Source organism: Physeter macrocephalus, chromosome 9 (genome assembly GCF_002837175.3).
Source record: "Physeter macrocephalus isolate SW-GA chromosome 9, ASM283717v5, whole genome shotgun sequence".
NCBI classification, from domain to species: Eukaryota; Metazoa; Chordata; class Mammalia; order Artiodactyla; family Physeteridae; genus Physeter; species Physeter macrocephalus.
In genome coordinates this window covers 14,834,692-14,859,528 of record NC_041222.1, presented here as the reverse complement: position 1 = coordinate 14,859,528, position 24,837 = coordinate 14,834,692, and the positions used below count along the sequence as shown (strand labels likewise).

Sequence of the window (24,837 nt, the reverse complement as noted above, 5' to 3'; positions counted from 1 at the left end):
TGTGTGTACATAAAACTGTATGCATGTAGCGCGCAGGTACGTGTGTATACCTATTGTCTCAATCTCAAGAGGGGTGTTCCTTCTTGCCTTTGAATTGCGGGTACCTTAGTGAGCAGAAGTGATTAGCAATAGCCTAAGGTAGCGTGAGCTTTATCCACATCCCAAATCTGCTCCTTATTTTTGTGTTCTTTGGCAAATTACTTACCTCTCTAAGCTTCGTTTTTGCTGTCTAGAAAATGAAGATTAAAAATAGGGCCCAGGGCTTCCCTGGTGGCGCAGTGGTTGCGCGTCCGCCTGCTGTTGCAGGGGACCCGGGTTCGCGCCCCGGTCTGGGAAGATCCCACATGCCGCGGAGCGGCTGGGCCCGTGAGCCGTGGCCGCTGGGCCTGCGCGTCCGGAGCCTGTGCTCCGCAACGGGAGAGGCCACAGCAGAGGCCGGGTTCGCGCCCCGGTCCGGGAGGATCCCGCGTGCCGCGGAGCGGCTGGGCCCGTGAGCCGTGGCCGCTGGGCCTGCGCGTCCGGAGCCTGTGCTCCGCAACGGGAGAGGCCACAGCAGAGGGAGGCCCGCATACCACAAAAAAAAAAAAATAAATAAATAAATAAAATAAAAATAGGGCCTACTTCATGTGGGGTTTTTGACTGTTGGTGAGATAATATATGTTAAATATAGCACAACGAAGAGCACGTAACAAGAACTTAAGAAATAATAGCTGCTACTGTTATTGTTGTTATTGTTGTTGTTGTTGTTACTCCTTCCTACCCCATGCTCACAGGGAGAAAGTCAGCAAACTATTTTCCAGCCCAGGGTGCTATAAGTTTCCACTTCTCTGCATGCTTGCCTCTGAGAGCACCCAAAGTTTGTTGCAGGCTTTTTGTGGGGTGTCTAAACCCAAGGTGGAGCTCATAGGTACTAGGTGCTTTCATAGTCTTAATCCTCATCCATCTTGCTAAGGTTCTGCTGCATAGCTCAGCCTCTGCAGAACTAGATTGTCGTGGGATCTCACAGGACTGTGCCTTGCAGCTCTTCCTGTGTGAAAGGAGAACTGCCCCATCCTTGCTGCCACAGAGACGTCCTATAAACCCCTAGTAAACATTTGCTGAATTGCACTGGGTTGGGTTCAGTGCCAGCCAGTGGCTCTATATCTCTCCGGGGACCCCACCACAAAGCCTTTATTTGATCTGCTCTTTGTGAGCTCAGAAACCATCTTGAATGGGAACCTCCAGGAAGCAAACTTCCCCTCAGCAAATCTTGTTTATTTTCAATTTGTCCTCAAGCTTCCTGTCCCCCTATCTCTGAAAACAAAAGAAATACAATCTTTGGGATGGTCGTTAAGCTCTTCTGGGTGGCAGTAAATTGTACTGGTTAGGCAGATAGCCTCTGAAGTCAGAGTGCTTGGATTAAATCTTGGTTCCATCACTTGCTAGTTCGGTTTTAAGTTTTCTAAGCCTCAGTTTTCTCCTCTGTAAAGTGGGGATAATATTGTACCTGCCTCATGTACCTGTATTGTATGAGGATTGAATGAGATGATACCCATGAAGACCTAGTCCTTGATCCATAGCACATCCTCAGTACAGTTTAGCTGTCATGATTGGTATTGTTTTGGCCATGTTGGTGGGGAGAGCAATGGAGTGGAGAGGACATGGGCACACTGGGCAAGACACTGAGGTTTTATTTTTGTGCATCTTTGAGCTCCCTAAACATCTGCCCTGAGAGGCACCTGGGAAAACTTCCCTTATTCAGGGAAGTGTAGGTGGGGGAGGGGGTCCAACGGCCTCAGGGTTGAGGAAATGGATTATTTCCAGTTATGGAAATAATGGATTATTTCGAGTTATTTCCAATAACTCGTCCAAATGGTGGACTTTTCTTTTTCCCCGATGAGCTCTCCTCAGGAAAATGAGCCAAGAGAGGGAGAAGTGCCCCTGCCACCATTGCTTCTCGAGGCCCCAAGGCCTGGTCTTTACAGCTATCCCAGGGAAGAGAAAGCTGGGGCTCAGAGGCAAGGATGAGCCACCACCTGGAGTGGGGTGAGCTGGGGTGGGGTCACATCCTGCCCTACGCCTCCAAGCGCCTGGGTGGGGCTTCCCATCCAGAGGAAGCAAGTCCCATCAGCTAGTCCTTGGGTGGGGTTTCCCAAAGCCAAGCGTTTAGAGGCAAATCATTGTTCTGAAATTCCGCTAGGTTTTAATGACCACCATGCTGAGAACTCCTCCAAGAACAAAGTGAGATTGTTCAAACCCAAAGGGAGCGAAAGGCGATTAAAAGGAAGAGAAGTATCTAGCCAAGTCTTAATTCCAAGACTTGGATGAGGAAGAGAGTTTAGACGCAGGGGGACCCAGGCCCTAACCCCTTTCTTTTCATTGTGATCAATGAAATTTTCACAATGGGTCTATCTTTTGTCTGTAAAATGGGGTTGATATAATTTGGGCCCCAGGAAGAACGCTCGCTAGGAAATCAGGCAATCTCGTCTCTGTCAGACCCAGCTTAGCAGCTACTTTCTGTGGGCCCTTGACACATGCTTTTGCATCTCAGGCCCTTGGTTTTCTCACTGAAACATGAAAGCCTGGGCTCCAGACTTCCTTGTACTTCTGTGGCTGTTTCTAGGTCAATGCACCGATGAGGGCTGAGACAGAGATGTGATGAAGCAGGGAATAGCCAGGATGGGCAAGAAGGTTGGAAGCACCTGAGAATCTCCACCAAGGTGCCAGTAAACAAAAGGTCCACTCCCAGCCACGGCCCCTCCGCTGTGTCCTCTGTTCTTGCCTTTAGCCAGGCTATGTAGGGCATCATCTGGGATCTTTTCTCCCCAACCTGTCTGTGGCTCAGCTCTTCTTAAGATGGTCCATTCCAGCTGCCCAAGCAGCATGACCTTGTGAGGTGGTGAGAAAGGTGACCAGGAAATGGCCATGTGAAGGCTGAGGAGCTCTCATCAGATGACAGAGCCTTCTGTCCTGATAAGAAAGAAGCATAGGCAGCCTCAAGGCCCCTTCCAACTCCAATTCAGTTAGGGAAATATTTAAGGATCCCCCATGATGTGCCAGCCCTCACTGTGCTGACTGAGGACTGAAGTAGCCATGGGGGTGTGGCCAGTGAAGGGACAGCCCCGCCTTCAAGGTACACAGGGTCTCACCACCCAGATGTTTTATGTCCGGTGACTGCACCTCCAGTAGTTTGATGGCAAGTGTCTAGAGCCACCGGGTCTTGCCTGGCTCTGGGGGAAAGAACCAATCACAGTCTGTTTCTTCAGCATCTGGAGTGAATCAGCTCAAAGGTGGGACTGTTACTGTTAGCAGCCCAGGCCCTTGGACTCTTTCATCGATAGAAATTGATTAGAGGCCAGATGAGAATCGCAGGTGAGGCTTTATTGGGACGCATGCTGCACGAGGGAGTGAAAACAAGAAACAGGTGCCTTTGCTCGCTCCCCGAGAGGAGGTGCTTGGGTCCTTACATAGGGTAACAACAGGGGCAGGTCCGTGGGTTGGGCAGGAGGGGCGGCTTAGGTGGTCTGCCCACCCCCGTGGTGGTGCTGTATGCAGGGATCACGCACAGTACCCTGTGTTTGCTCCAGGCGCCTCAGAAATGGCTGTTGGTCTGTGGCCTTTCTGTATCTTATTGTTCGTAATCACCCCAACTGCACGTGCGTGCAGTTATTTTTCGTTGCTTATCGTTTCTTTGTATTCTGTTGCTGGAGGAGACGTCTGTCCGGGTGCGAGCACTCTGGTTAGGGTCCCAGGTCCCAGCCTATCTCATAACCAGCGCCTTTGTGTTTCTCTCTTCTCCTTTGAGCACTCTCTGCTCTTACCCAGGCCCCACTCTGAAGCTCCTACCCCTCGAACCTGGCTGCCTCAAACTAACGCTGCTCATGTAACAGCCACTGGGGGAGACTAACTGGGTATCAGGCCCACTCCCTGCCCACAGGTGCTTACAAGCTGGTTGATAAGGGCCCTGTAGGCAGCATGGACGAGCAAATGCTGTCAGACAGACACACTTAAGGGCTTTCCCTGCTCAGGCCCAATAAGTGGGGCTAATGATCAGGGCTGAGTTCACAGCGGAGGGAGGAGGTGGAAACGTCACTCTAGGGCGAAGACACCATCACCCTAAGGAACTGGCGCCGGAAGGCAGGGCTGAGTCCTGGCATCATCTGTGAATTTAACTTCTATGAATTCGACTGTGTATTTCTAAGTAAAATAATGAGAGGAAGAAGAAAAATAGAAATTTTAAAACTGTCAGGGATCCTGCCTACTATTCCAATCTGTGTGCACATCCTCTTGTGACAGACCCTACTGGTGCTTGTCTGACAGCCATCAACCTGTCCCCTTCTTTTTTGCCTGCCGAGATCTTGTTTTGTTCCTCTGTTTATCCTCCAGGTGGCCATGTGCTCAGAGAAGGCTGAGACCCTCACCGACCCGGAGGGTAAATCTTGATTAATTAGCTCCAAGCCAATATTGATAATTCCATTCCCTTTTTCCATGATTGGGTTAGGAATAGACTTATGCTCTGTTTCTGACCAGTGAGACTTTGGGGGTCGGCTTGGGTGTGTGAGGAGGCTGCTTTAGTGGAAGGCATATTAACTCCTCCCTTCTTGTGCTTCTGGATGTTTTCGTGACACATGGAACCTGCTGTGTCCATCTTGGGACCCCAGAGGAAAGTCAAGAGCATTGCAAAGAGGTTAAACTAAGGCCGTGAGGCCATGGAGCCATTGAATTAACCACCTCTGGTACCAAACTACCTTGGGACTTCTTGTGACATGAGCCAGTCTATCCTCTGTTGTTTAAGCCTTTATGAAATAGGCTTTTGATTACCTTTGGCTAAAAGCACTCTCAATCATACACCCCAGTGGGAGGATGACAAGGGAGGTATTCATCTGCTCTTCCTGCCGTCAGTCTCAGCTCCTTCTCTCTCTCATATTCTGAGCATCTTCAAACACAGAGAAATTCTAGTTTCAAGATCTGTATTTTTTTGTACAACATGATCTTTGGTACAAGCCAAGAGCATCATCTGGTACTTAACAGGAGAAATGGTCTGTTCCAAAGCTGGAACAAAAGTGGCTCTGTTGGGCTTTCTGAAGCACGGTGCTAATTGGACAATATGGGAGATTTGAGGAATTTTCAAGGGCAGTTTTTTTTTTTTTTTACATGTATCCATACACACATTTAATTTTTATTTTTATTATTTATTTATTTATTTGTGGCTGTGTTGGGTCTTTGTTGCTGCACGTGGGCTTCTCATTGTGGTGGCTTCTCTTGTTGTGGAGCACGGGCTCTAGGCACATGGGCTTCAGTAGTTGCGGCACGCAGGCTTCAGTAGTTGTGGCTCGTGGGCTTAGTTTCTCCACGGCATGTGGGATCTTCCCAGACCAGAGCTCGAACCCGTGTCCCCTACATTGGCAGGCAGATTCGTAACCACTGCGCCACCAGGGAAGTCCCTAATTTTTAAATGTAAGTCATCTCATGTGTTTATTCTGGTATTTCCAATTCAAATACATGGCTTTACTGAACTTTTTCTGTATTACATCTGTATCTTTTTCTACACTGAGAATCTTGGTTCCCATAAGCACATGATATGACAGAGCTGGAATATCTCAAGGGCAGTTTTGATCATGCAGGTTTGTGCCTTTTGTCTTTAGAACCTAAATCCTTCATGAGATGCAACCGACCTGTGCATTAAGCACTGGGGCACAGTGGAATCAGAGAGTGGCCCCCAAGGAAATAGAAAGTATGGGCGATTAGAACCTGGTTGAGGAGACGCTATTTAAATGGTAGAATATTTAGAGGATAGATACAGATTTGTCCGAAGAACTCTGTAATGGGAACTGGAGGTTGATGGGGATGGCGGGTCTGGAAGGGCTCCTTCCTTTCCTAAGGCTGGGGGCTATGTTATGCTACTGTAATAAACAGCCCCAATCCTTTGGCTTAAAATAATAAAGGTTTAGTTCTCATTCATGTTACATGGCCATTGTGGGCTGGCTGTGTCTGTGCTTTGTGTTACCCTCTCGGCTGGGCCTTAGGCCAATAGAATCGCCACTGTCTAGAACATTGCCATTCACCGTGGTGGGAGGGGAAGGGTACTCTGGAGGGTCGTGCATCAGCAGTTAAATGCTCCGGCCAGAAGTGATCAATGCTACTGCTGCCCAACACTTATCAGCCAGAGCTAGTCACATGACCTCCCCAAGTCTAAGGGGGCCAGGAAGTGAAATCCTGTTATGTGTCCACGAGAGGAAGGAACCAGGAGCATTTGGAGAACAGCACTAATGACCACCTTGGCCACCCACTTTGTCCAGTGATCTATCTAAAATCTGTGTGGACAGATGGGCTAGAGCAAAGGTCCGTTCTCTTGCACATAAGAGTCCATGCTGACTTGTCTTCCTCTCTTTCTTAATCTGCTTTCGCCTCGTGACACATGGTGATTCCAGGGGCTCTGGGTACAGCTAGCACCCTCCCGTGCCGTTCTACCCTCTCCCTCTAAGCCTTGGACCCTGAATTTTTATTGATTTTTAGTACTAGCCAGGATCAGAACTAAGGAAGTCACCCAGTGTTTCCTGGGATGCCATCAGTTGCTTCCCCACCAAGCCCCCTTAGCTTGCTCGCCCTCTCCACTGTTCAGTCTAGTCCTGCCTCCCTTTGTTCAAACACACAGAACCATCTTGTCTATAGCTTACTCTGCTCAAGACCTCGTGGCTACCTGCTACCAGCTCAAACCCTCTCCCTGCTGGTCCTCGGGTATGCCCCAGGCTTCTCCAGCCAGGGTCAAGCCCAGCCTCCTTCCTTTTGGTTGCACGGCCCTGTCAACTGCACACATTATTATTCCCAACAGAAATCAACAGAGAGAGTGGCCAAGCCAATCAGCAGAGTGTGCCCTGGGAACAGAGACCCAGGGATGTGGACGCCAGGGAACTGGAAGCTTGGGCAAAGGGATGTATTTGTCTGACTGTGCAGCTAAGTAAGGAGGTGTATAAAAAGTAACAGCGACAAATTCATGGTGGATTTGATTTATTCCTGCAAGATCTTTATAAAACTGTCCCTGATGGAGTATTCATAAGCATCCCTCAGCTACCAGTAGATGGGTCTCAATTTTTCCACTACAGGGAAATGCAAACTTATTTTCTTCTGGGAGAGAGAAGGTATTTTTTTCTGGAAGATTTGATCCAGTCTTTTAAAAATGTAATTAAAATAGTAGTAGTATTGCTAGGGATTGTAGAAATAATATAAAATATAGTTTCTCAAAAAAGTTATAAATAAGAGGTTGAGCAAAGGGAGAAGGGGGGATATAAAAGTGGTTATTTGAAAGTACAGTAGGTAGAGATATATGTGAAATATATATATTCTATATTCTATATCAAATTATATATATATATGTTGATAAAGTCAACATTGAAAGTTGTTGATAAAATCCTAGCACTGAAGGAATCTCAAATAAGCAATCTAAGCTACCCCCCTACCCACGTGTGGTGCAATCACTATTTTGGAAATGGAAGTGGCTTTTTTACGTGTTTAAGCACCATTCAATAAAGACATTACGGTCATCTTGCATCTTCAGGTCTGCAAAATGGGAGGATCTCTTGTACATTGGTTATCAAAGAAAATTGACCCGTAGCCCTATCAGGTGTAGTGTGCGGGTCTAGTACCCTCCCCAAGAGTCTTATTATCATGTCCTTCTCAGACTCCACTTTTGCAGGGAGCTCCCATGTACAGATGGCTGCTCTCTTCTCTCTACCCTGAGGTCCAAATGTGGGACCTTATTAATTTCCAGTCAACAACACCAATAGAAGACAATGGTGTCAGACAGGTCTTCTCTGAAGCTATGAGAGTAAGGGGAGAATTACATCCTGACACAGCACGATGAATAATTTAAGATTGATTTCTAAAACATCACTGTTCTCAAAAGTCCTTTTTATCAGCCCCTGGGAATTTCTTACTGCCAACTCTTGTTCCAACAGTTTTCATCTACTCTCCTTCTTCTAAATGGACCTCTTCCATTTTTCTTTTCCTTCCACCTTTTCATACTCAAATGGCTCGTAAAATTGCTTTGTTCTCCAAAAACAGCTGTCTACCTGGAAGGAATTTTGCTTCTCTCTTTTAAAATAACATTTTTCTGTCCTCACAACTTATTATCAGGATTAATAGCATTTTTAAGTTGAAATGTTATATCTATTTTCTCTCACTCTTGCCATGAATTCTGAAGTGGTTTCTTGATTGTAGGCTAAAATTCTGAGAATACATATATATTTATGTCTCACAGCTCTTTCTTATGGCCATATATCCTTTCATAAAGATAGTATTGCTTATGAAGGGAATGATTATAGCAGAGAAAAGATTCTTCCCAAAGTGGGATATAATATATATAGAGAGATGGGAATTAATACTTGTAAATGAATTTTATGCAACAAAGGGAATTATATTTGCATAGTTAAAAATGAAATACTTTATCCAAAATGATTTTCATCTATGATTTTCGTTATAGATTGCATCTATTAGCTATTGTTACAATAATGTTGCTTGACAAATCATGCCCAAACTCAGTGACTTTTATTGTCATGCATATGCAGTTGGGCCAGGGGTTGGCTGATCTACACTTGGCTTAGCTGCAAGGTGTGGATTGGGTCCAAGTCTGTTCCCCATGACTCTCATTTCCTTGCAGGCCAACTGGGACACGTCCTTCTCATGCTAGAGCAGAAGTGCAAGAGGTCAAACATCACCACACAAACCCATTTCAAACCTTTGCTTGCATGATATCCACTAAAGTCCCATTGGTCAAAGCAAACATCAGTAGGACAGGGAAGACAATTTCTCCCACAGTGGGAGAGAAGGGGACCCAATATTTGCTGAGCAATAATTCAAATTATTCCATAATTAAATATCATATATTTGTCCATCATGCCCAACATCTGTATGTCTCTGCCAGCCAGATCCAACAGGCACCAACAGTGGCTTAAACCAGGAGGGGCTTTAGTTAAATGCAAGATGTGTCTGGGAAATAATCTATTCATGTGGGAGCAAAGATTTCTTTCCCAGAAACGTGCATTTAAGACAAAGCCCACAACCTCCCTGAGAGGAAATTGTAGGGCAAGTCATCAAACTTCTCTGACCCAATTTTTACAACCCAGTGAGAGACAGTTATTTGTACTTTGCAATAAATTATAGCCCATGGATCTTGAGTAATCCACTGTGCATATTTCCTGTGAAATGAGGCTCTCAAGGATGCAGAATATAAAACAAGGCAATGCAACCAGTGCTAATGTATTAACATTTAATTAATCTCATATTAGTTTATTTAAAGTGTCATGTAATTGCAAACAATTGTTATAGTTTCACCACCTGATTTGTCCAGTTGATCCTTAGAAAAATGCTGAAGTATCACAGTCTTTCCTGGACACATCTCTGGTTTCTTGATTTAGCACAGAGGCTGGTAAAGCATGTCTCATGAGCCAAAACAGCCCAGCACCTGTTTTTGTAAATAAAGTTTTATTGGAACCCAGCTATGTCCATTTGTTTTTATGTTATCTTGGCTGCTTTCCTCTATAATGGCAGCTTGAGAAGCTGCAACAGAAGTGGTCTGAACTCAGAGCCTAAAATATTTACTACGTGGCAAACAGGAATATGTGCCAGTCCTCATTTAACGTAATGCTAGACAGTTGAAATTTGGAATTTGGGTGATACACACAGATCTGGCATGAATTTTGCCCTCAAGTTACCCTTAGAGAAAATTATTCAAGAAAATCAATAATGTAAATTAATATTACACAACTTTAGTCTGTTTAAGGAAACAATCTTTTCAATACTTTAAGCTATGAGCACTCATATCCCAGTAGGCAGTTATTATACCAATTGTAAAATTTGTATCTGCTTATTAAAGTGGACCCTGAGAAACTCTGCTAAGTATTACCTTCTTAGCTTTTAAGAAGATGACTTTACTTGCAATATTGTTTTTTAAAAATATACTTGTCATTACTTCAAACTTTTCACTATTATAGACCATTCCACCTCCATTCACACACATAATTGCATCTAAATTAGTGTAGTTTTACTGTATTGTGATCATGGGTATTTCCAAACACCAGCCCCCGATCTCTTTTGTTGAGGCTGGAGAGAGCAAAACCTTGTATCTTGCCAGATGTCCACACTTGGAGCCTGTCTGACAGCTTAAGCAAAAAGGAGCTAACATGTATTAAGACTTGGGGAGAAATATATATAGATTTTAAAAGTGAGTGTAAACTCTCAGTTATTTCCAGCAGCTGTGTAGAATCTAGGACAGTGAATAATCTGGGGTCATTTCTATTGGATGTTGAATTAGATTCAGATGTGCAGATTTCTGTGTTATGGGGGTCACTTTAAGCTCCAAATAAGACCTCACTATGAGGCCTGGATTCTGGAGGAGTTCATTTTAACCTCTTCTCCACTCTGGACTAGGAATAGCACTATTTATAAAATACAGGATTTAGATAATGACTCCAAACTTGGAGATTAGATAAAAACAAGAGGTGCTGACTGACCACACTTCTGAAAGGAAGCTCTCCTGGTAACTGCCAGGCAGTTAAACTATGGATAATCATTGGTTTCCTTTCAAGTCACACGGGCTTGGAAGCTGCGAAACAGTGAAGTATCTCTCTACACCAGCTGAATGCACTTGGCTCAAATGGCACCATTTTGATTTTTGTTTTTCAGGAGTTGGGTGGGAGAGTGTGCTGCTAACAGGAGATGAGATAACCTCGAAAGCCACGGACACATCCAGCGCAGACATGACTGTCAAGGTAAGGCATCCTTTCTCTAGTGTGAGTCTCAAAGTGCATCTCTAGAGGAAAGTGAATGTATGGCAGATTTCTGGGGGCAAAATGAGCACTGCCCCTCACCCCACTGGGGTTCTCTCTCTATTCACTGAAGCCTCAGTGAGCCAACCAGAATAAGATTTGCTGAAATTTGGATACGGATTAGGAAGCCACCTGAAAACTAGAATCCAAGACTTGTGATTTCCAATGGACCGGTTACAGGATCTTCAGTGAATATCTACATGTAGATTGTCTGTAAGTGGTAACCCTGTGGGGACAGTGAAGCAAATATGAACATTCTGAGCTGAGAAACCCAGGCCCCACTGTGCATTGTGAAGAAAGGTCAGAGAGGCGTAAAGTAGCTTTGATCTTGACTCAAGATTTCCACTGATGTCAGCAGGAAGGCAGCACATGGCCCCACTCTGCCTGGAATGCTAATGGCCAAAGGTTTACAAAATGAGTCATTTGGAAATCAACCTAATTATCACTGTTCAAATTAAATGCATGAATTAGTAATCATTGCCTAGATTAAGGAATCTGTAACAAAATATATCAGACATAACTACTTCCCTTATATTACTGGAATAGACACAAAGGAATGGTCCTCCTCTCTTGGAATTCTGTTTATGTTTCACTTAACAAAGGCTGGGGGTGGGAGGGCTTTCTAACATTTTTGCTTGAATGATTAGAATTTAAATAAATGCCACTTATGAAGTTTTCTTGGAAAAACAAAAAGTAATGTCCTTTTTTATATTGAGATATCACTAGAGAGATTTCACTCCTGGGTTTTTTATTAGAGGTTGTACAAAAGAATATACAGGATGAATTTACTCAAGCTTTCCTTTGTAATATGATGGCTGAACTTGTGTTATCTGTATTAAAGATGTTAGAGGAAGCAAAGAAACGTACCACAGTGAAATGTATTATAAGATGGGAAAGCAGCTTGATTGGTTAAAAGAGTCAACTAATCTAAATAATAATTATCCCGTGCTGCAAGTGTGCTTGTAATTATGTTAGCAGAATTTGCAAGACAATGATATATATTGCCGTGATGTATTGGTGTTTTGCTGGCTATTCGTGCCAAGTTTGCAAAGTTTGAGAACTCTTTGGCCATGTTGGATAGAGAGGGGTGGATGAATTTGATGGATTTTGATGTGCTGTTTTGCAATGTCATCATTTTAAGAATTAGTTTCTGAGATGTGTTGCTAGTGTACCTGCAGAGTTTGTTATATAAAAGCAAATGGTGTATTCTGATACAAACAAGTTTTGCTTAAGTCCCATTTTATAAGGTTACTATTTAATCAGTGTGCTCCTCTTTGGCACAAGGTTCTTGACTAAAGTTTTATTTGGGTCTCTTCAATTTCGATGTCATTCTCAACCTCTCTTTCTGTCTCCTTTTATTGAATACCTGGGAATGTTTTATAAGAACAGAGGATTTTTAGTTCATAAGAACTGAACCCCCTCAGAAGAAAGAACACCATATGCTTTAAAAAGTTAAGCAAAATACAAATATATTTACTACTCCAGTAAATTCCTACAAATATTATTAAGTTACTCTATTAATGCCAGTCTCTTCTCAATAAATGATTTTGGAAACCTCTAGGTGGATGTAATTTAGGGAAACGCTTCTGTTTAGACCTTTTCTGTTAGGTTTCCCAATTATGCAGCAATTATCAATTTTTTTCCTTTGGTACCATGCTGTTTCCCACCCCACACTGCTTTATGTATCCATCCTGCCCTGTGTCTATCTTAAAGTATTATTTTTTTCTGTGTCTATAAGTGCCTGATGTTCATAAATTAACTACAGATTCCTCATCATATATTCATGCCTCTACAGCTATTCCTGTTTCTAATAGCTACTTCATATATCCCTGTAATATCAGCTACTCCTGTTTTTTGCCCTGGGAAAGCAAAATATTTTGTTAAAACATTAATTGCAATAAAACTTGATTCATTGACATTTCCTAAGGGGAATATCAGCAGAAACCACTAAAATACTTTGGTTTCCTCCCTATTACTCTTCTTGAGATAGATGTACCTTTCTTCGTGCTTAGAAATTTCCTTTCTGAAAAAGGCGCATTTTTTTGTGATGTCAGTTGTCTGAATATGGTTTTGTCTACTATATGTAGCTTTTTAATACCATGTCTTATTTTGAAATGATAGAGTCATGCTTCTAAAAATATACATGACTCAGATGAATGAATTCATTTATAAACGAACTTCTGTCATTCTGAGGAATGTTGAACTAAGAGCCTTTATGTTAAAAAACACCCTCTAAATACACTGATACAGGTAGGAGTATCATGTAGGCCTGCTCAACAATTTAAAATCACTATGTAGTAGGTTGAACTGTGAATCCTTTCCTTCCCCGCAAAACCATATGTCCAAGTCCTAAACCCTGGTACCTGTGACTATGACCTTATTTGGAAAAGAGGTCTTTGCAGATGTAATTAAGAATCTTGAGGTGAGATCATCCTGGATTAACCAGGTAGGACGTAAGTCCAATGACACATGTCCTGATAAGAGACAGAAGAAGAGGTAACACAGAGATGAAGGCCACAAGAAGAGACAGAGGCAGAGGTTGGAGTTCCATATAGCCCAAGCCAAAGAGCATCCGAAGCTGGAAGAGGCAAGGAAGTATTCTTCCCTAGAGACTTCAGAGGAAGCAGTGCCCTGCCAGTACCTTGATTTTGGATTTCTGGCCTCTAGAATTGTGAGAGAATAAGTTTTTGTTGTTGTAAGCCACCGAGTTTGTGGTAATTTGTTATAGTAGCCCTAGGAAACCAATATGCTCGGATCTACCCAAGAATTATACCTACAGTGCCAATACCATAGAGGCTGAAAGCCAATATTACACACATTCATCACTATTTTCTTATTATACTATGCTCAGCCTTTACAAGTTGTTTTTACCTTTTCTTGTTTTGAAAGAACCATTAACCTTTTTCAGCCTGAATCACGATCCACTAGAAGAAAGGGTAGTCATATTTGGGGATAGCTTCTATATTATATTTTAATCTGTTTTGCTGCTTGTCTAGATATTGATTGTTTTTTTTTTTTTTGTGGTATGTGGGCCTCCCTCTGTTGTGGCCTCTCCCGTCGCGGAGCACAGGCTCCGGACGCGCAGGCTCAGCGGCCATGGCTCACGGGCCCAGCCGCTCCGCGGCATGTGGGATCCTCCCGGACCGGGGCGCGAACGCGGTTCCCCTGCATCGGCAGGCGGACGCGCAACCACTGCGCCACCAGGGAAGCCCTAGATATTGATTGTTTTTTAAGTATGAATCAATATTTTCTAAAACTTGCCTGACCATGAGAATCATCTGCAGCAGTATTTAAAAAAATATATAGCTTCCCAGGGTTCTCCTTTCAAAATTCAGACCCAGAAGATCTGGGTTTGAGAATTAGCATTTTTAACAAGTGCTGGTGATTTTTGGGGTCAGTTTGGGAAAATGTGTCTAGCATACCACTAAAGCAGTAAGGGGTGTGGCCACAGGAGCCCTACCACTGCCCTTGGCTCTCTGGTTATCCAGCTGGTCTGAGAAAGGACTTGGGGACTCCCTGTTCAAAACCCTTTGGTTCCGTTTCGTTTGCACACCAACTAAGGCTCAGAACTGCAATTGCATTTCTAGCCCCATCTTCCATCATGTCTGTCTCTGGACCTATTTTTGCCCTCTGCACCCAGCCTACTTGTAACCAGAATGATCTTTTAAAAAGGGCAAGCCAGGGCTTCCCTGGTGGCGCAGTGGTTAAGAATCCGTCTGACAATGAGGGGGACACGGGTTCAATCCCTAGTCCGGGAAGATCCCACATGCCGCGGAGCAACTAAGCCCGTGCGCCACAACTACTGAGCCTGTGTTCTAGAGCCCGCGAGCCACAGCTACCGAAGCCCGCGCGACTAGAGCCCGTGCTCCGCAACAAGAGAAGCCACCGTGATGAGAAGCCCGCGCACCGCAACAAAGAGTAGCCCCTGCTCGCCGAAAAGCAATGAAGACCCAACGCAGCCATAAATAAATATATTTTTTTAAAAAAAGAAAAGAAAGTAGCATAAGAGAGAAGCACAAGAGACAGACCCTCACGTGAGAACACAGGGTGTGAGTAGGTTTGAGGAAAGGCCAGTGATCCCCCTTAACTGCAGTCTAGACAGAGATTGTCTTAGGCAGGTGCTATGTCTTTTAAAACCCCATGGCTTTTATTCAAGGCTTCCTTCCTCTTCCTCCCTCTCTCTCCCATCCCAACTAACCCCTATTTATATTCAAGTCTTTGGCTCAAATGTTAGGCATTTCTGACCAGTATTGTCACGTGCTCTCAAAGGCCCTAGTGCTTCTCCTGCAGATCCAGGCACGTAAATAACCATCAGCGTCCTTGCATGAGATCCGGTCTCCCCTGCGGGAATGTCGTCTCTGTGAGGACTTGCATCCCAGCTCCTGACCGAGTGTGTAGCCTGTCACGTGCAATTGTCAATTGTTGTTTCATGAACAAATATATGAAGGAAGAAATGAAGACAGTGTCTGTCTAGACTGCAGTTAAGGGGGACCACTGGCCTTTCCTCAAACCTACTCCCTGTGTTGTCACCGGAGGAGGGTCTGTCTCTTGTGCCTCTCTTTATGCTTTCTTTGCTTTTTTCTTTCTTCTTTTTGAAATGTAGTTGATTTACAGTGTTGTGTTAGTTTCACATGTGCAGCAAAGTGATTCGGGTATCTATATGTTCTTTTTCAGATTCTCTTCCATTATAGGTTATTACAAGATACTGAGTTTAGTTCCCTGTGCTGTAGAGTAGATCCTGTTGTTTATCTATTCTTTTTTTTTCTCTGTCATAGAATCTTTATTTTACGTGTTTGCATCACAGCAAGAGAATCCATCCCCTACATCACCCTGAAACAAAGTGAATCAGCTATAGCTATACATATACATATATCTGTTTATCTATTCTTATGCTACTTTCCTCCATGTTTTGTTTTTCACTTGTTAGTACCTCTAAATCACAGTTCTTTTTTTCACCATTCCTTTTTTTTCTAAACATAATTGAGGTACATAATTTACATAACATAAAGTTCACACATTTAAGTGTACAATAATTTCTAGTAAATTTACCAACCATCACCATAATCCAGTTTAATAACATTTTCATCACTCCAGTAAGATCCCTATTATGTCCTATTAGTTTGTCTCCACTTCACCCCCAATCCCAAGCACTACTTTCTGTCTCTATAGGTTTGCCTGTTACGGACATTTAATGTAAATGGAATCATACAACGTGTGGTCTTTTGTGTCTGGCTTCTTTTGCTTAGCGTGGTGTTTTTGAGATTTATCCGTGTTGTAGCCTCTATTAGTATTTCATTTCTTTTAATGCTGAGTGGTATTTCATTTCATGGATATACCAGAGTTTTGCTTTGTTTTCTAGTCCATTCACAAGTTGATGGACTCTTAGGTTGTTTCCCCGTTTTGGCTATTCTGAATAATTCTGTTACGAATATTCATGCACAAGTCTCTGTGTGGACGCATGTTTTCTTTTGTCGTGGATATGAACCTCGGAGTGGAATTGCTGGGTCATGTGGTAAATCTGTGTTTAACTGTTTGAAGAACTGTCAGATTGTTTTCCAAAGTAGCTGCACCATGTTACACTCCCACCAGCAGTGGATGAGGGTTCTGATTTTTCCACATCTTATCAATGCTTGTTATTGTCTGGGTTTTGATTGTAACCATCCTAGTGGGTGTCAAGTGGCATATCATTGTGCTTTAGAGGTGCGTTTCCCTGTGGCTAGTGATGCTGACTGAGTATCTTTTCATCTGCTTATTGGCCATTTGAATGCAGTTAATTTTTCAATGGCTTGGTTTCCTTTATGTGCAGGAGGGTACAGGGTACATTCTGTTATTCTCTTATTGCAGATGTGTAGTCAATGTTTTCTGAGTGAGGGACTCTCTTCTTGATGATGGGGGAAGGGGGCTCAGTTCACTTTTCCCCTTTAGGATCACTGCCATCCCCCCACCACTGCCCTGGGAGGGGGTAGGAGTGTCTCATCAATCTCTTTTCTTTCCATTTCTTTCCCTTTCTTTTCTTTCTCTCTCTCTTTTCTGTCTGATTATTTTCCCCTCACATCTCAGCTTTTTTGTTTTTATCATTGTTATTAACCTATCAGTGTTATGTTTTTTATTGTGGTAAAATATACATAACAAAAAATCACACTTTTAACCATTTTTAAGTAGCATTATGTCGTTTGTATTGTTCTGCAGCCATTACCACCATCCATCTCCAGGACTTTTTCATTATCCCAAAATGTAACTCTGTCCCCATGAAATACTAACTCTCCATTCCCCTCCTGCCTTCAGCTCCTGGCAACCACTTCAGCGTCACAGTTTATATGTAATATCTGGCTGTCTTCTCAAGGGGATTTTAAATATATCCTATTCAGAGTAAAAAGCAAGTAAGATGGCTAAACCTCAACCTAGCATTTTAATAACCTCTGGACGGGGCAAGCTAGAAAGGCAGTCATTTTACATGCATTTAAGAACTTTAGATTTCCAAAATAAAGTTCCTAGGAAGCTGCTACATGCTAGATCTTAAAGGAATTTGCTGGTCACAGAGCGTCCTTTCTTCTGAGTAGTAAACTGCCCAGTGCTGACATCCTGGAAGTGTCTTGCCTTTATTCAGCTGGAGCCACCAACTGCACCTGTTTGGATCTGCATTGTTTTCTTGAATTGTGTTTATTTAATGACTGTACAAAACTACATCAATCCGTGTTAAAAGTACAAAGATCCATGTTAAAAGAAATATCTCTTGGGCTGAAATAATGTGGTTTGGCTGCCATCTTAATCAAATATACCAACTAAGTCCCAAATGCTGTCTTTACCTTACCCTCTTGTTTTATATACAGAGACTAAAAACTAAGTATTTGCAAAAAGGAGCACAGAACATTCTAGTACACACCTTGGATTTTTTTTCTCAGAAAGAAGTCTTATACTTATTTACATTGTTAAAAGATAAACTGAGCCATAGTAAGAATTTTAAGAGTGTGTATTTGAACAAACACTCATTCAAATTAGGCAGCACCAAACCGGAAGTGGTTAGCAGCGCTCCGCCCACAGGAGCTGGGGAGAGACTTTTATAGAGAAAAGGTGGAAGCAATGAAAGGAAAGTAATCAATTGACTGTAATTTAAAGCCTCGCTGGCCGTTTGTATTGTTTCTCCTTAGTGTTTTGATTTTGTAAACTTGAGGCAATAACAGCTTGAATTTTGGTTTGCTGTTGGGGGTCTCCATGGCAGTAGAGCCACCTCTGTCTAATGACCTCCGTGTTTAATTAATTTAACCACATATACAACGTTTTTCAGTTGTGCTTAGGCAAGAAGCAGGATGGGTACCAGTTAGGCAAGTTGGGGGTTCTGGCTGTAAAACCGTTTGAAAGGGACACGTTTCCTAACCAAGGACATGAGAGAGCCACATAAAAAGAGGATGTTGCCTCTGTATGTAAAACTTACTGCTGGGAGGGGTTTGTTCTCCTGGAATGGCAGATGTTCTCTGTTACAAAAGGGGAAGAGCATTTGGACTCTTCCGGTGGTGAATAGAGGCCGCAGGTTACAGCTTTCTTTGCGAGCTGCCTTTAAAAAGCCGTTCTGCTGAGGACCTGCTGTTGCCAGCAGTACTGACCAGTTGTCCTTTGTGTTTGCTGATGACGACACAGAGCATTGTTTGTGCAGGGGCTCTGGACAAAAAGACACATTTGGGGCCAGAAGTCCTTTCTGCATTGGGTACATACATAAAGATTGTTCTAAATTTGCTTCCTTGCCAAAGGAACTCTTTTATGGCAGACTTTTTTAGTCCTTGAAACTATTTAGAGTGGTGGATCTCAAAGGGGGATGGCAGTGGGGGGTAGGAGGCATTCCAGGACTAACTAATGGCTAAATGTTCAGCATACCCTCTCTTGGAGAATCACTGTCTTGATTTTTTTTTTAATATGCAATTTTGCATTATTACAAGGAATCAGATGTGAAAGGCCCTGTTGTACACTATAATATGGTGCATCAGTATTGGTTATCGTTAGTCCTGTGTGTTTCTCCCTATGTGTCAAATAAAGTGAAGGTCAAATAAATGAAGTCACAATTGATAACTCTCATTATATATGTATAGATAAGGAATATTCTGGCAAATGAAAGATCTCAGGTACCTTCTTCTCTGCTGTTTTATTTATTCATCATGTCCTCCTGCTGACAATAATAGCTAATATTGACTGAGCATTTGCTATGAGCTGGGTACTGTGCTCGGCCCTTACATGTACCGTTTCATATAGTCCTCGAAATGGCCCTGCAAAGGAGGAACTCTTATTCACCCCATTTTACAGGTGTGGTGACTGGGGCTCAGCAAAGTGAAATGAATTATCCAAGATCTCAGAGTGAGTGTTGGAACTCAGGTGAAAAGACACTTTATAACCGCTCTACGTAGGGGTTGATGAATGCAAATTAATTTTACTATCACCTAAAGCAGAGTAGCTCCTAGGATGGGGCAAAAGTAGTTTTGCCAGATAAAACACAGATTTGTGTGTGTGTGTGTGTGTGTGTGGTACGCGGGCCTCTCCCGTTGCGGAGCACAGGCTCCGGACGCGCAGGCTCAGTGGCCATGGCTCACGGGCCCAGCCGCTCCGCGGCACGTGGGATCTTCCCGGACCGGGGCACGAACCCGTATCCCCTGCATCGGCAGGCGGATTCTCAACCACTGCGCCACCAGGGAAGCCCAACAGAGTTAGATTTGAATTTTAGATAAGCAACAAGTAATTTTTTAGTATCAGTGTGTGCCAAATATTGCATGGGACATACTAAGAAATTGTTTATTTGTTACCAAAATTTAAATTTAACTGGCCATCCTATATTTTAATTTGCTAAGTCTGGCAGTCCTAGGCAGGGAGGGGTATTGCAAAGGAGGTAAAGGAAACAGCTTAATGCATTTGATTGCTGTGGTCTGAGATTATTTGTGGTTTTGTATTTCTTTCATTATTATGACTTTATTCATTTCTGGATGACCATATATTACGTTCATTATATTAAACTTTAAATCAGACAGATATACAGGTTCAGTTTATACAGTAAACTAATAACCTATCAATGGATCTCTCCTGATACTTTTTTTTTTTTTTTTTCCTAGAAGTAAAGCCTTCCAAACCAGACCCATGCCAAGATATGTACCTCACTGGTTTCTCTATGAGGTGAAACCATGGGAAATTCTGCCCCCGGTTTGTTTGTTTCTCTTGACTTAAAACAAAACAAAAAACACGACTTTTCCTCAATCTGGGCATGTTATAATTTTTCTGAAGCCTATTCTAGGGTTTTCATTTTTAGCTGGGCTATCAATCAGTGATTTCACTTCCTGCAGAGAGCTTCATCATCCCAAGTTTTAAAATGTTGATGAAATATTCTTGTGCTTTTACCTAGTCTATGGCTTAGTAAAATTCCCCTCGCTCTGGGTGGTCACCTCCTGAAATAGATGACACTGGCCTACATATTCCCAGCAAAAGTTCTGACACATTCACAAATATTTCCTGAGTACATCGGTGCATTTCCTCCAATGCATATTTCTAGCATTCCAGGGGTGGGAGCGGCTAATGATGACAAAGCTCTAGAATAATCTCTGTCCTGTATGTCAGAGCCCTATTTGCAGATAAGCCTGTCTTCTTATGAATGATCTGCCCAATCTAATTAGCTTTGAAGCAGGGTGTATTTGTAGTTACCAAAGTCTGACTTCTCATAAAACTAAGGCAAGCAGGGCTTCCCTGGTGGCGCAGCGGTTGAGAATCCGCCTGCGGATGCCGGGGACACGGATTCGTGCCCCGGTCCGGGAAGATCCCACATGCCGTGGAGTGGCTGGGCCCGTGAGCCATGGCCGCTGAGCCGGTGCATCCGGAGCCTGTGCTCCACAACGGGAGAGGCCACAGCAGAGTGAGGCCCGCATACTACAAAAAAAAAAAAAAAAAAAAAAAAAAAAAAATACTAAGGCAAGCAATCCAAACGCAGAACCCACCGGTGGGAACCATCGGTCTTTGGTGCTCTTGAAAGGTTGCCAACTGGTTCCCATTAGGTGAGAGTTTGCCTATCTAGTTTATTTATGAATAAATTATCCTTAATATCTTGGGAGGGTTTGGAATGGTCACAAGTTTTTCCTGAAAAACCAATTATTCACGTGGCTGTTTCCAAAAGGCTTTGTCCTGAAACAAGTCCAGTATCACAGAGGTCTCATAAATCTTTAGCATAATCCTCCAGAAGTATCTGTTGGATTCATCGGCAGAAAGATCTTGCTTCATTATACAAGCACTTAAGATAGTTTAAGTGAGCATCTAGCACTCCCCTTCATAAATTATCAATGCCTTCCTTTTCTGTGTCTTTCTTCTACCCATCCTCAGTGACCTTCCTCCTTGCTTTTTTCTGTAGCAGTGAAAACTAGTAGTTAACAGAGAAAATCTGACACACATGTAAGTTGTATATAAGAGGAGAATACGTGGTCAGGCAAGGTGACTGCTCCACTGGCTAGGAGAACAGGCTTCAAAGTGCTGAGAGATTTACACACCAGGAGTTGGACTGTTTTGACGTCACTTGAGCTCATTACTGTTGCAACAATTGCTTCTTCCTCAGAAATGAGACAGTGGAAATGTGACATTTATTTTAGCTCAACATTATCATGTATATTCCTAAAAAGAAAAAGGTACCGGTAGCCACAATCGCCACTCCCTCTCCAAAGGGATCTGGGCTAGAAGGTAAGGTAATGGATCAGTCATCATATTCTCCATATGCTCAGAGACTGTGAGTTTTGATCCTAATATGATGAATTTTCTAGTGAATTTCAGTTTAGAAAAATGAATGAGAATAATAGCTAACATTTATTGAGAACTTTCCATGTGTCAGGCATTGCCCACTTGATTAGGGTATTATTTAATTCTTACACAACCGTATGAGATGGGTACCATGAGTATCTCCAACTTACAGAGGAAGAAAAGGTACAGAGACACAAAGTAACTTGTCCAAGAACACACAGCAGAGTCTCAGAGCCCAGATCTAACCAGGCAGCCCTTGGTCTTTTTTTTTCAGCCCTTGTCCTTAACTATGTCGTACTGCTTCCCCTGGTAGAACAAAATGGTGATGCTCTTACGCGAACAGATAAAGTAGGTCTCACAGCCCCTGATCAATAAGAGAGCTTTTATGTAGTTCTGTTTGCATTTGTTCTTGAAATGCAAAACTGGAGTTTAACTGGTGGGATAAGATTAGATTTTCATCCCAGAGATTTGGTTGTTTTTCAGGCTTGCCCTTGGGTTTACATCCTATCAACATTCTGATTACATTTCATTATCATTCGACTGCAGTGATTCATGAATATGATAAAAACAGACTGGCTCTTCAATAAATAAGGGAAGCTGGGCCGACAGTGAATAAATAGACCTTTCTTTGAATCTGGAGAAATGCAGCCTACGGATGGCCTGCAGTATTTATTAGGAGACCACTATACCCACCATGCCTGCGCTTGGGGCAGTTTCTTCTTTCAGTTTTTCCTAAGATATGTGTATTTATGTTATGCAGCATTTCTTAACTTTTAGGTTAAAAAAAAAAACTTATTGAGTGTTATGTTGCATGTTCTTACATGTGGTGTACTATATTTAAACACGTTCAAATTCTGAGGGTGATTTTTCAAATTTATGGCAATAAATCCTTTGGAAATTTTGAAAATGAAAAGCTTATGTTGAGAAATAGACAAACATTCATCCAGTAAGAATTATTATTTTTATTATTCTTAATGTGTTTTATATATGTTGGTTCCTACAAAGAAAATATGAAGAAAACCCAAATATGAAAAAAATTTCCAAGTTTATCCCATGAGTGACATAGGAAAATCCCTCTTAAGAGAAAAGGGATTGCAAAAGAGGCAAAGAATATTTTTCTTTTTCAAATAAAAATATGCATCCTGTTTCTAAGCATTTTTCATAGTATTTGACAGTTTATTAAAATAAACCTTTTTCCTCCATATGGATTTTATCAAACTTTCTTATCCTATAATAGTCTTTGACTCACCCTTCCTATTTTCTTCTTTCTCACCCTTGTTTTTTCTCTTCTTCCCTCTCTTCTTCTCTTTTTCCTTCCTCCTTCCCTTCCTTTCTTACTTCCTTCCTCATTCCTTCCCTCCCCATTCACTCCCTTTCTTTTTCCCAGCATTCACTAAGGGTCAGACACTATGTTATTTCACTTAACACTCACAACTGCACGGTGAAAGAGGGACCCTTGTTTTGTTTATTTGAAGAGCTCCATGCCCTGAAAAGGTGATTTTCCCAAGGTCACAAAATCTGTAAGAGTGGAGACAGGAATCAGTCCTAGGTCTGTAATATTCCACAGCCCACAGTTTATTGCTTTCCATACAATGAGTATTTCTTTAATAAATGGGAAGTTATTTTAATTAAACTTTAATGACAGGACTGACAAAGACATATGATATTGCTTATATGTGGAACCTAAAAAAATAATACAAATGAACTTATTTACAAAACAGAAATAAATTCACAGACACAGAAAACAAACTTATGGTTACCAAAGTGGAAAGGGGGGAGGGATAAAGTGGGAATCTGAGATTAACAGATACACACTACTGTATATAAAATAGATAAACAACAAGGACCTACCGTATTGCACAGGGAGCTATATTCAATACCTTTTTAAAATTTTTATTTATTTTATTTTTGGCTGCGTTGGGTCTTTGTTGCTGCACTCGGGCTTTTCTCTAGTTGCGGCGAGCAGGGGCTACTCTTCGTTGCAGTGCTTGGGCTTCTCATTGCGGTGTCTTCTCATTGAGGAGCACGGGCTCTAGGCGCGTGGGCTTCAGTAGTTGTGGCTCGCGGCCTCAAGAGTGCAGGCTCAGTAGTTGTGGCGCACGGGCTTAGCTGCTCTGCGGCATGTGGGATCTTCCCGGACCAGGGCTCGAACCCGTGTCCCCTGCATTGGCAGGCGGATTCTTAACCACTGAGCCACCAGGGAAGCCCTCATAATAGCCTATAATGGAAAAGACTCTTAAAAGACTCTTAAAAAAATTATATATATATATATATATATATATATATACACACACACATATGACGGAATCACTTTGTTATATACCTGAATCATTGTAAATCAACTCTACTTCAATAAAAAAAAATTAATGATAGGAAAATAGCTAAATAGCTGTAATCCTCCAGGAGAAGGCATTAGTCAAGAACCCTTCTAAGCTCTTTGGACTGATCTGGCTCTTTGGACTGGCCCCAGGGCAGTTACAGAGCAGCAGACCAGCATAGATGAATAATAACAAATAGCTACCATCTACTGAGAATCTAAATGGTGGGTTCTTTGGTCTCTGTAAGCATTAACTCAAGCAGTGCACACCACAAACCCATGATATAGATACTACGTAATTGTCTCCATTTTAAAGGCTAGGAAACTGAAACTGAGACACAGGGAGGTAAAGTCACCTGTGAAAGGTCCCACCCAGAATCAGTGGAGGAATGAGGGTTTGGCCCCCAGAGCACATCCTCCTACCCATGACACCGGACCACCTCTTGCCTGTCATCCACACATGCTTGTCCTTTTCTCAGGTGATGCTGGGCCCGTTAACTTCCCAACCAGCCATTTCCTTGGAGTTCAGATCCACAGCAAAGAAAAGGCGTTAAGAGTCTGCTTTCCCAATCAATAACTTTCAAGCCACACATTCTTTGTGTAAGTGACATATCTGAAAAGAGCTATTTTTGTAATGAAGGAGTTAAAGGGAGAAGAATGCCACAGATAATAGCAGAAAAAAAAGAAAGGCCAGTTGAACTCACCCATGATAAATGTTAGAAATTTAAGGGTCAATGTGGTCCTTGCATATGAAACACTAAATTCTTCTTGGAAATCGTCTTATGGGACAATCTAGTTTGTTTAGTGTTTCAAAAGTGCAATTTTTTAACCTAAAGTTCAGGAACTACTTTACCCAATGTACTTCAAAAGTCTGTTTCAGGGCTTCCCTGGTGGCGCAGTGGTTGCGCGTCCGCCTGCCGATGCAGGGGAACCGGGTTCGCGCCCCGGCCTGGGAGGATCCCACATGCC

General features: G+C 42.6%; 1 protein-coding gene across 13 annotated transcripts in view; it reads left to right on the top strand.

Annotated features, from left to right (window-relative positions):
• PALM2AKAP2 (PALM2 and AKAP2 fusion) overlaps positions 1-24,837 on the top strand; it is a 499,300-nt gene that overhangs the window by 341,882 nt on the left and 132,581 nt on the right. For all 13 annotated transcript variants that reach the window (XM_028493676.2, XM_028493675.2, XM_055087035.1 and 10 more), the window contains one exon: positions 10,660-10,745. In XM_028493676.2, coding sequence (XP_028349477.1) covers positions 10,660-10,745 — 86 coding nt within the window. The remainder of the gene's footprint in view (positions 1-10,659; positions 10,746-24,837) is intronic.